The sequence below is a fragment of the Hypanus sabinus genome, chromosome 21 (assembly GCF_030144855.1).
Source record: "Hypanus sabinus isolate sHypSab1 chromosome 21, sHypSab1.hap1, whole genome shotgun sequence".
In the NCBI taxonomy this organism is placed as follows: Eukaryota; Metazoa; Chordata; class Chondrichthyes; order Myliobatiformes; family Dasyatidae; genus Hypanus; species Hypanus sabinus.
Window position 1 is genome coordinate 9888665 of NC_082726.1, and position 12968 is coordinate 9901632.

At 44.6% G+C, this 12968-nt stretch overlaps 1 protein-coding gene across 5 annotated transcripts in view; it reads right to left on the reverse strand.

The window, feature by feature from the left end:
- The window catches only part of tln2b (talin 2b), a 352925-nt gene that overhangs the window by 71415 nt on the left and 268542 nt on the right, over positions 1-12968 (reverse strand). For all 5 annotated transcript variants that reach the window (XM_059945979.1, XM_059945982.1, XM_059945978.1 and 2 more), the window contains exons 40-41: positions 11274-11375; positions 10993-11163 (exon numbers count right to left, since the gene is read on the reverse strand). In XM_059945979.1, coding sequence (XP_059801962.1) covers positions 10993-11163; positions 11274-11375 — 273 coding nt within the window. The remainder of the gene's footprint in view (positions 1-10992; positions 11164-11273; positions 11376-12968) is intronic.

The following is a 12968-nucleotide window of genomic DNA, read 5'->3' on the forward strand; positions in this document are numbered from 1 at the left end:
ACATCCACTGACAATACCACATGCCTAGCCTAATCCTAGAATAATGTTAGGCAGCAAACACTTGGCACAGATTCCAAAGCAAGTGTTGGCACTCTAAGAGCTGGAACTGTAGACAGACGCACAGATAATCTGCTGCTGATGTCATCACCAAGACAAAGCTCTGTTCAGTGAATAGGGAGTAGACGCCCACAGAAAACAATGGTGATGATACTGAACAAACATTGCTGACAACCCATAGCACATTCTTGGCTTGATGGCCGACATGTCACAAACCTGAACCAACGTACAACTTCAGACATGCACCTTGATATCAGCTGGCACACGCACCACATATGATCCAACTTGCAAACTCCCTGGATACTTGGCCAAACCTGCCACATCTATAGAAAGTGTGAAGGCACCTACACTCACCACAGGCCTGGGCACCACGCAAGTCCTACAACATGTGAACACACTACAGCACCACGAGCATTTCCACTTCTCATCCAAGACCGCTCAACAATGCTCACAGCACACTCACCACAGACTGTATCAATCTGGAAACTTCCTTAGGTTTGTGCAAACCTGGGAGTAGAACTTCACATAGTGGTGTTAAGGTCATGTTTTGTATTGTGAGTACAGTCCCGATCTCTTTACTTAAGTCCAGATGTGCCTTGGATGCAGTGCAGACAAGGTCAAAGATTGCATGATATTAGAAATCTCAGACAAGGTCAAAGTTTGCATGATATTAGAAATCTCGAAATGCATAGAGATCAACAAGTCCTCAGGACCTGAGTAGGTATAACCAAAGATATTTTGTGAATATCTAACCCTTCCCTTCCAAACAGCCTCAATTTTTCTTTCATTCATATGCCTATCTAAGAGTCTCTTAAATGTCCCTAATCTATTTGCTTCCACCACCATCCCTGGCAGAGCATTCCACACAATAACCACTCTCAGAGTCTTAGAAAAGTACAGCCTAGAAACAGGCCCTTTGGTCCATCTAGACTATGTTGAGCCATTTAAACTGACTACTCCCACTGACCTGCACTGGGACAACAGCCCTCCATACCCCTTCTGTCCACTTACCTATCCAAATTTCTCTTAAATTCGAGCTTGCATGCACCACTTGTACTGGCACATTGTTCCACACCCTCACAGCCCTCTGAGTAAAGAAGGTTCCCATTAAACTTTTCACCCTCACCCTTAACCCATGATTCAACCTCAGTGGAAAAACCCTATCTATACCCCTCATAATTTTGCATACCTCTACTGAATCTCCTCTTGATCTTCTATATTCCGAGGAATAAAATCCTAACCTATTCCATCTTTCCCTACAACTCAGGTCTTCCAGATTCGGCAACATACTTGTAGATTTTCTCTGTATTCTTTCAACCCTGTTTACATATTGTCCTGTGGGTAGGTGACCAAAATTGCACACAATACACCCATGCCTTCTACAACTTCAACATAACATCCGATCACCTGTACTGAAAATTTTAATTTATAAAGGGCAGTGTGCCAAAAGCTTTCTTTATAGCGCTAACAACCTGTAATGCCACTTTCAATGAATTATGGACTGGAGTTCCCAGGTCTCTTTGTTCCACCACACTCCTCAGTGCCCTACCACTCACTGTGTAAGACCTACCCTGGTTGGTCCTTCCGAAGTGCAATATCTCTCACTTGTCTGCATTAAATTCCATTTCCATTTTTCAGCCTGTTCTTCCAGCTGGCCCAGATCCTGCTGCAAACCATGACAGTCTTCCTCACTGTCCACTACACCCCCAGTCTTGCTGTCATCTGCAAACATGCTGATCCAATTAAGCACACTGTCATCCAGATCATTGATATAGATGACAAAAAAACAACGAACACAGCACCGATCCCTGCAGCACTCCATTCCACTGGTCACAGGCCTTTAATCAGAGAGGCAACCATCTATTATCCTTAATCACTCCATGTCTATACAAATACTCAAATATCCAGTCCCTTAGAATACCTTCCAACAACTTTCCCACTACTAATGTCAGGCTCTCCAGCCTATCATTCCCTGGTTTCTGTTTAGAGCCTTTCTTCAACAGTGGAACAACACTGGCTACCCTCCAATCTTCTGCCACCTCACCTGTCTCGAAGGATATCTCCGCTAGAGCCTGGCTATTCCTGCACTCGCCTCCTGCAGGGTCCAACGGATCACTTTGTCAGGCCCTTGGAGCACTGTAATTTACAACAAGACTGCAAACACCTCCTCCTCTATAATCTGTACCGAGTCCGTGAAGTTGATGCCGTCTTGCCTCATGTCTATAGACTCTGTGGCTGTCTGAGTAAGTACAGATACAAAAACTGCATTAAGATCTCCCCCCTCTCTTTTGGCTTCATACATAGATTGCCATTCTGGTCTTACGGAGGAACAGTTTTGTCCCTTGCAATCCTTTTGCTTTTGGCACACCTATAGAATCCCTTAGGAGTTTCCTATAGTGGGAGAGCCAAAGACCAGAGAACACAGCCTCAGAATAGAGGGACTTCCTTTTAGAACAGAGGAGGAATTTCTTTAGTCTGAGAGTGGTGAATCTATGGAATTCTTTGCGAAAGGCGGATGTGGAGGTCAAATCTTAATGTATATTTAAGGCAGAGGTTAACAGATTCTTGATTGGTCAGGGTATTAAGGCAGGAGATTGGGGCTGAAAGTAAAATCGGATCAGCCGTGATGAAACAGGTGGAGCAGACTCGATGGGCCAAATGGCCTAATTCTGCTCCTATATCTTAAGGTGATCACTAGATGCAAAGTGTTCACCTGCGTAAACTTCTGTCAGCTGCCTTGTCTCATTCCCCAACTGCTAATCAAGTATCACACACTCTATTGTTGGGACTTCTTTCCTGAGCAGATTTGAAAAACTCTATCCCATCCAGTCCTTTTACAGTATGGGAGTCCCAGTCAATATATGGAAAGTTAAAATCACCCACAACAACAACCTTATATGTTTCTTTCAACAGTCTGCGATCTCTCTGCGAATTTATTCCTCAATCCCTTGAACGGTTGGGTGGTCTGTAATACAGCCCCATTAATGTGGTCATACCTTTTTTATTACTCAGTTCCGCCCATGATGCCTCACTGGACAAGTTTTCCAGTCTGTCTCTGTGTAAAAAATCTAAACGCACTGGCTATCCACTTGATCTATGTCTCTTATCATTTTGAACACATCTACAAGTCATCTCTCATCCTCTTTTGCTCCAAAGAGAAAAGCCTTAGCTTGCACAGCCTTTCCTCATGGCATGCTCCATAATCCAGACAGCATCTTCCTCTGCACCCTGTCTAAAGCTTCCACATCCTTCCTATAAATTGACCGGAAATGAACACCAAGTCTTTTCCTAACATAGCTGCCTTCTTAACAGCCCTATCTACGTATCAGCAACTTTGAGCATCTATGGAAGAGGACCACAAGATCTCGCCGTTCCTCCACACTGTTTAGAATCCTGTCATTAACCTCGTACCCTGCCTTTCTGTTTGACCCTCCGAAGTCTGTCACTCCAGTTTTCTGGATTGACCTCTGTCTGCTTCTCAGCCCAGCTCCGCACTCTATCAATGCCCCACTGTAGCCTACGACAACCACAATCAAGAACACTACAACCTTCGTGTCATCTGCAACCTACGCTTGCCAACCTACCTTTCCAATTCCTCACGCAAGTCATTCATAACAATCACGAGAAGCAGGGGCTGCTGAACAACTCCCGTGGAACACCGATATCCTTTCCTGCAGCTATTATACTATCCCTGATTAGCAACACCATTCCCCCACTTCTTTTACCTCACTCCTTGTCCCCGTTTGAAACTTACTAACTCCAGAACATCCAGCAGCCCTTCTGACAGCCATGTCTCTAATGGCCACAACCTTGTAGTTCCAGGTACTGATCCATGCTCTGAAGTTCATCACCCTCATTCCGGATACTTCTTGCATTAAAGTAGACACATTTCAACCCCTTTATTCACTCTTTAGGACATCATCCCTTTCCTTACCTACTTCATTAGTACCAATGTGTACCACAAATTCTGGTTGCTCACCCTCCCCCTTAGATTGTTGTGGACCTGATCTGAAACATCCCTGGCCTGGTATCTAAGAGGCAACATACAATCCAGGAGTCTCCTTCACATCCGTAGAATCTCTGGGATTGCTGGCCACTACTGCTCTCTTCTTCTTCACCTTCCCTTCTGAGCCAAAGTCCTGGCCACTGTGGCTCTCCCCTGGTAGGTTGTCTTCCCACCTTCCCAGTATCCAAAGCATTTTACTTGTTATTGAGGGGAAAGGCCACAATAACATCTGCTTCCTTCCCTTCCCCCACCTGACAGTTACCTAGCTACCTGCCTCCAGCAGCTTAAGAACAACTGTTTTTCTGTAGCTCCCATCGATGAACTCCTCATTCACTTAAATAATCCAAAAATCATCCAGATCCAGCTCCCTTACATAGTAAGGAGCTGCACTCAAATCCACTTTTCTAGATAGTTATAAGAGTCACAGAAAAGTACAACACAGAAACAGGCCATTTGGCCCATCTAGTCCATGTTGAACCATTTAAACTGCCTACTCCCATTGACCTGCACCGGGACCATAGCCTTCTCTATCCCTGCTATCCATGTACCTATCCAAACTTCTCTTAAATGTTGAAATCGAGCTTCCATGCACCACTTGCGCTGGCAACTCATTCCATACTCGCACAACCCTCTGAGTGAAGAAGTTCCCTTCATTTTCCAAGGAATAAACCTATTTCATCTTCTGTTATAACTCAGGTCATCAAAGACAATGGAGGACTCCTAGACTTCCCATGTCACGCAAGAAGAGCACACCATTCTCACTGCTCTAGCTATGCAATAATAAAGAAAGAAAGATAAATGTGACAGAAACCTCCATCTAGCCTCTGCCTCTTTTCAGTTTCTCATTCTTACACTATGGCCACTCCTTTTCAACCTCACTACTTTTTAATGGCCCATGCCAAATTATCTGATCAATTTAAAACTAAACAGAATGTCCCGTCGGAGTCCATTTTTTAAATCTTTTGCTTCTTGTGACAAGTAATGGCCTTTGCTGCCTGAAAAGAGTACTAGCCTCTGCGTGAAAAAGTTATCCCTCCTGTAATCGACAAAGGCTAGTATGCCAAAAGCTGGATGATTGGAAAACAGCTTATGTTGTGCTTTTAATTACAAAGGTCAGCTTGGGAAGTACACACAAGCAAGCTTTACATCAGTGGTGAAAACTACTGGAAGGGATTTTGAGGGACAGGATTTATATGCATTTGGAAAGGCAAGGACTGATCAGGGATAGTCAACATGGCTGTGTGGGGGAAATCATGTCTCACAAATATGACAGTTTTTCTTTTGAACAGGGGACCAGAAGGATCAATGGTAGATGTTGTCTACACAGACATGGCCTTTGACAAAGCTCTGCAGGGTAGGCTGGGCCAGAAGGTTACAGCACATAGTACTGAGGCTGAAGATGAGGTGGAAGGAGTCAGGGGGTGGTACTGCAGGGCTGTTTTTCCATATTGAAGGAGATGTGCTGCAGGGACTTGTGTTGGTCTACTCTAATTAGTCATAAATATTAGTGATTTGAATAAGAATGCAGATAACATCAGTACTGGTGGTATAGAGAACCACAACGATGGTTGTCTAATGTTGCCACAGGACCTATATCAACTTGGTAAGATGGCATATGAAAAGTAACCAGGATGTGGACTACTAATTATAACAGGAAGTAGAAAAGGCATGTAAAAAGGACAATGTTGCGATAATGATGGGGAATTTCAATATGCAGATAGATTGGGAAAATCCGGTTGGTGCTGGATCTCAAGAGAGGGAATTTATAAAATGCCTACAAGGTAGCTTTTTGAGCCCACTAGGGAAAAACAATTCCAGATTGGATGTTATGTAATGACCCAGATTTGATTAGGGAGCTTAAGGTAAAGGACCCCTTAGCAGACAGTGATCATAATATGATAGAATTCACCCTGCAGATTGAGAAGAAGCTAAATTCAGATGTATCAGCATTACAGTGGAGAGAAAGGAATTGCAGAGGCATGAGAGAGGAGATGGCAAAATTCCAAATGGAAGGGAACACTAGCAGGGATGACGGCAGAACAGCAATGGCTGGAGTTTCTGGGGGAAATTCAGAAAGTGGAGGAAAACAGAACCCAAAGATGAGTAGTATTCTGAAGGGAGGATGAGACAACTGTGGCTGACAAGGGAACTTAAAGACAGCATAAAACCAAAAGAGAGGGCATATAATATAGCAAAAAAATAGTAAATAGAGGTTTGGGAAGCTTTAAAAACCAACAGATGGCAATTAAAACGCCATGTGGAGGGAAAAGTTGAAATATGAATGTAAGCTAGCCAATAATCTAAAAGAAGATACCTATGTTTTTTTCAGATAAATGAAGAACAAAAGAGAGACTAGATATCAGACCACTGAAAAGTGACACTGGAAAGGTAGTAATGGGGTCAAAGAAATGGCAGATGAAATTAATAAGTATTTAGAGTTAGTCTTCAAAGTGGAAGACAATAGCAGAATGCCAAAAATGTGAGAGTCTGAATCAGATTTATTATCGGGGGCAGATGTGTGTGTCATTGCGATTACTAAGGAGAAGGTGCTTGGGAAGCTGAAGTCTGAAGGTAGATAAATTACCTGATCAGATGGACGACACCCCAGGGTTCTGAAAGAGGTAGCTGAAGAGATTATGGAGGCATTAGTAATGACCTTTGAAAAAATCACTACATTCTAGAATGGCTCCTGACGTATCACTTCACTCTTTAGGGGGGGGGGGGGGTGGGTAGGACAGAAGAAAGGAAATTATAGGCCAGTTAGCCTGATTTCAGTGGTTGAAAAGATGTTGGATTCTATTATTAAGGATGAGGTTTTAGGGTACTTAGAGGCACTTAATAAAATAGGCAAAGTCAGCATTTCCTGAAGTGGAAATCTTGGTTGACAAATCTGTTGGAATTCTTTGAGGAAATAATAGGCAGGATAGACAAGGGAGAGTTAGTGGATGTTGTTTACTTGGATTTTCAGAAGCCAAGGTGCTGTACATGAGACTGCTTAACAAGATAATAGTCCATGGTATTGCAGGAAAGGTACCGGCATGGACAGAAGGTTGGTGGTCTGGCAGGAGGCAGATAGTGAGAATAATGGGGGCCTTTTCTCCTTGACTGCTGCCAGCTAATGGTGTGCACCAGGGGTCAGTGTTGAAACTGCTTCTTTTCACGTTACATTTCAATGATTTGGATGATGGAATTGATGGCTTTGTGGCCAAGTTTGTAAATGATACAAAGATGGGTCGAGAAACAAGTAGTGCTGAGGAAGCAGGGTGTTTGCACAAGGACTTAGACTGATCGGGGCAATTGGCAAAGAAGTGGCAGATGGAATATAGTGTAGGAAACTGCATGGCAGATGGAATAAAGGCATGGACTATCTTCAAAGTGGAGTGAAAATTCAGAAATCAGAGTTGCATAAGGTCTTTGGAGTCCTTGTGCAGGATTCCCTAAAGGTTAACTTGCAGACTGAGTTGGTGATAAGGAAGGCAAATGCAATGTTAACATTCATTTCAAGAGGACCAGATTACAGATGCAAGGTTGTAATAATGAGGCTTTATAAGGCATTGGTTAGGTTGCATTTGGAATATTGTGAGTAATCTTGGGCTTATTATCTTAGAAAAGATGTGCTACGATTGGAGAAGGTCCAGAGGAAGGTCATGAGAATTATCCTAGAAATGAAAGGGTTAAAATATGATGGGTATTTGATGGCTCTGGGCCTGTACACGCTGGAATTTAGTAGAATCAGGAGGAAATCTCATTGGAACGTATCAAATATTGAAAGGCCTAGATAGAGTGGATGTGGAGATGATGTTTCCTATAGTGGGTGACTCACACACCAGAGAGCACAGCCTCAGAATTAAGGGACATCCATTTAGAACAGAAATGAGGAAAGGTTTCTCATGGTGAATCGGGGGAATTCATTGTCACAGGCAGCTGTGCAGACCAAGTCATTGGGAAAATTTAAGGCAGAGGCTGATAAGATTCTTAATTAATCAGGGTGTCAAAGGTTATGGGGAGAAGGCAGGAGAATGAGGCTGACGGGGCGAATGGATCAGCCATGATGGAATGGCGGGGCAGAATCGATGGGCCGAACTACCGTAATTCTATGCCTCTGTCTTGTGGTCTTATAGAATGACAGATGTAATTTAACTAAACTAGAGCAGGGCATGAAGAGTAATTTTCACGGCACTGGAGATTGCTGTTGAACAATTATGCCTTGAGGTACAAGTGCATTATTCTCCAAAAATCTTAACACATTTCAACAGGGTGGTGAGGAAGGCAAATGGCATGTTCACCTTCACTGACCGAGCAACTGAGTACAAGATGTGGGACATCTTGTTTTATCTGTACAAGGCGTGTAGAAAACCACCTCAGAGCACTGTGTGCAGCTCTGGTGGCCACACCAACTGAAGGATGTGATTAAGCTTGAGGGGCCACAGGAAAGGTTCAGAAGGATTTCACCTGGACAGCAGGGCCAGAGTCATTAAGAGACTATATAACTGGGTCTGTTTCCCTGGAAAGGAGAAGGTTGGGAGGTGACATTGTGGAGGCATGTAAAATTATGACAGGCATTGATAGGGTCGATGGCCAGTGTCCATCTCCTCTAGTAAGGTGTCAAGAATTGGATGGCATAGGTTTAAGTTGACAGGAAGGAAGTTTAAAGGGGTGAGGGATTGTGAATGTTTCATACCACAGTGGTGAGCTGCCACCAGGAGATGGTGGTGGCAGGAAGAGTAACATTTGAGATAGAGCATAGAGGTATAGGGAACTGTTGCAGGTAAGTGAGATTAGCAGAGACACAATGAGCATCTGTCTCTAAAACAGATAGATACTTTATTGATTCCAAAAGAAATTACAGTGTCACAGTAGCATTACAAGTGCACAGATATACAAATATTAGAAGAGAAGTAGAAAGAATAAAAAAATAAGTTCCCACGAACAGACTAATGGGGGGGGGGGGGGCGCTAGAGGTTGTCTCATTATAGAGCCTAATGGCCGAGGGTAAGGATATCCTTAGACACCACTCTTTGGAGCAGTGCAACCATATTGTTCGTCTTCCCCACAACTTGAAGAGCCCTGTATGCCCAGGTGCCCGCCATCAATCTGTCCTGTTTATTCTTTCATTAATATTTCAGGGCCTGAGCTTTGCTGGCAAGGTCAGGATTTACTGCCTACACCGAGAGGCAGCTGTGAACAATCTTCTTGCACCATTCAGGGCCTGGAGACTGCTGCTGGGAGACTATTCCAGGAACTAGACCCATAAAAACAAGGTTACTGTGAAGTATTTCTGAATCAGAATTGTACAGGAACCTGTATTTGGAGTGTCACTGCACTTGTCCTTCTTGGACAGAAGTGGTTGGTCATTTGGACAACCTTGGTGATTAACTACAGTACATTTTGCAGAGAGTGTGCCACTGGTGGAGTGACAATCAAGTAGGCTGCTTTGTTCTGGATGGTGTCAAACGTCCTGAGAAGTTTTCCCCATTCCAGGTACGCATTCCATCGTGGTCCTGTCATTGCTGCGAGATGGTAAGAACAGCTTTGGGATGTCAGCAGGTGAAACATTCACCACAGGATACCTAGCCCCTAACTGGATCTTTCGTCACCTTACATGATTTGTTGGTTCAGATTGGGCTGCCAGTCAGTGGTAATAATAGAACACAACACACAGGATGCTTTGCCAAGCATGATGCCAACTCAGACTAGTTCCAATTGCCTTCCCACTTTCTACATTCCTCCATTTCCTGCCTGTCTCAATGCCCCTCAAACACCTGCCTCCACTGCCAGGTCTAGTAGTGTGTTCCAGGCACCTGTGTAAAGAGTGAACACCAAGCAAATATTGATGACCTTCTCTACTTCTGACCCTGTAGTGCAGGGGTTCCCAATCTTTTTAATGCCATGGTCCCCTACCATTAACTGAGGGGTCCATGGACCCCAGGATGGGAAAATTATTGATGAAGCAGCAGAACAGGTTTGTGTATCCCCTCCCTGCTTCCCCTCCCCCACCCCTTGATCTTTCCTCTGATTGGTTTCTCACCTGGCACCTTCCACCCTCCCCCCACCTTCTTTATAGGGCCCCTGACCCCTCCTTCTTCAGTCCTGACGAAGGGTCTCGGCCCAAAACATTGACTGCTTGTTTCAATGGATGCTGCCCAACCTGCTGAGTTCATCCAGCTTGTTTGTACGTGTTGGTTGTGTATTCCTGTCCTGAGGTTGGATTGATTGATCTTTGCTAGGAAGAACCCATAGCTTTACACTATCACTGATGCCCATGGTTTCAGTTTTGCCAGGGATTCCTGTACCCACACACAAATTCAGCAGTCACTGGATGTCAGCTCAGAGCCAGTGAACTCTGTGATCTCGCGCTCTGAGCTGAGCCCTTCTCCAGGGCCACAGGAATAATGTCCATCCTCAGGGGAATTTTCACTTGCTCCACATCCAGGGTGGATGGTTGACACTGGTCAAATGTCTCAAGCTCATCGACAGATCTGCTACCTCCACTTTCTGGTGAATACAGTTCCATAAACACATGGTCACTACCCCACTGCTCTCTGTGAAGAGCAGCACTGGTACAGCATCTGTGGGTCCTTCTGTATACTGTTTGCCAAAGCAAATGATGAGGGGAGATCCACCAAAAGACAATCGTTCATTGGATATAATCAACATTCAACCAACTACAGTGGCTCGGGCAAGAACCTACCAAACGTCACATGAGTAGTGTATGCCATAGCAACCTTTGGGATTAATCTCACACTTAGGTTGCCAATTCTCAAATCTGGTTGGACATAGTCGCAGAGGTATTCTCCTATCACCAGTGGTTCCCCAACAATTTCTTCCTTGCTGACTGCAATACAAATGCCAGTAACCCAGTAGATAGATAATGACAGTCACGTCTCCAAAGCCAATATTCAGAAGATGATCTCTGCTCTAGGTCCTACCTTGGGATTACCGCCACCTTCCTTGGCCGCGTAGAGCATCTGCAGTGCAGACTCTGCCAGGGTCTTGGTCTGATCCAGCACAGTCATCTGCTGCTGGTGGTCGAGCACTTTGGATGCCACGCCGACCGAGGCCAGAGTCAAAGGCTCGAAGTAACTGGCCAGCTGGGTGACCTGTGGGGGAGGCAAGAGGACAATGCAGTGTGTTTACATGGTGCCAAAGCTCACAGGAACCCAGACGACAACCTGCCACCGTAAGGATTATGGATCAACTCACTCTGTACCTTGTGGCCCAGCTGAGCAGCCTCCCCGCGAGCAGCCGTGGTTATCGGGTCAATCAGGTGTCCTATTTCCTGCACCGTTGAGCTCATCTGCTCCTGCAAGGCCTACGCACAGAATAGAAAGGGAGGGGAGGGTCACAGAACACAGGCCACATACATCAGGGGAGTTCATTGCCAAACAGAAGCACCCACACTTGTAGGGAGGTCTTCTGTCCCATCTGCTCCCCCACCACCCCAGTCCCTGTTTCTGCATTGGCTGATAGGAAGATCTGCTCCCCCCCACCCCACCCCTGTCCCTTTCTTTGCACTGGCTGATAGGAAGATCATTCTCTGAGCTGGAAGGAATAAAATGGTGAAAATACCATTCGGCCCATTGTATCTGTATGATCTGAGGGGCAGTTGTGAAATCAATCACACAACACTGACTGTTTTCTCCTCAATACTGCAAACATTCCTGTTTACTTTATATCTGTTCATGTTTTGAAAGTTATTACTGAACCTGCTTCCAACAATCTCACAAAGTGATTTCCAGTTCTCAGCTTCCGGTGTAAACTGTTCTCAAACATCCGTGTTCTTTTATCAATGAATTTACCTGGTTACAAAGCCTCTTGCCACTGAAGTTATTCTCCTTGCCTAACATGTCTTCCTAATGTTCCTTGTCTGTTGTTTCACCATTTTTTTTACCTGATGTTCCAGATCTGGTACAGTCAAGGGTTGCTGAGGTCTGTGATCTAGGAGACTAAAATCGGTTGTGACCCTTGAAAAGTGTCAAGCGTGTAGAAGAGTACACGCTTGTGCCTACACCTGGCGTATGGTGTTTCTCTGGCTGTCACGCTGAGGAGAGGATGGATCCGCGCTGGAGAGGGCAGACAGGTGGTTCACCAGGGAACTGCCTGGGTTGAAGCACTTTATTTATAAAGGGAGGTTAGACAGACCGCATTTGTTGGAAAACAGAAAGGGTTGATATGAAGAATCTTTTTTTGATCTGTAGCAGGTGTCAAAAACAAGAGGGTAACAGATGAATTACTTCAGGCACACAGTTGGTTTTATATCAATGGTTTTCCTCAGAAAGCTTCAAGAAATCAAGTACTGCCACACAGTGTGCCAAATCAAGAGTTTTCAAGTGGTTGAAATAATGCAAAGATCCCCTGCAAACATCTCACCCTCACTTCTGTCAGGCCTTACCCCCTCAATGATCAGGGATCACCTTGTCCCACCACTGGATGGGTTTTCCAAATGATCAGTCACAGAGTGTAATTCAGTGATTTTGCTATTGAGGTGGGCTATCTAGGAGTCTGGGTATGCATCTACTCAAGATCAAAGGTTCAGCTAAGGAGCTCCAAGGTCCTATGAACTACTATAACTTCAAACTGTATGTGAGCAACAAATCCCTCTGTCTTCAGTAACAGGGAAATACTCGGCTCCAGATAAACCACACTATTAATTTTCAAATTAAAGGCAGAATAAACATCCTCAAGTCCCTGTCTCCTTTAAAGGTTTGAAGGTCATATGAAAACACAACAGGAAATGCTGGCACAGAGCCGCAGTATTTAGCAATGACTTCAGTAATGCCTCCAACGATCCTCACACTCCACAGACTCCAACCCCATCCTTCTCCAGGAAGCTTGCTGTTGTAACTGAACCCAGGGACACAGATTAACTTAATCACTGAGACGGTATACCTCCCCTTTCATGCTT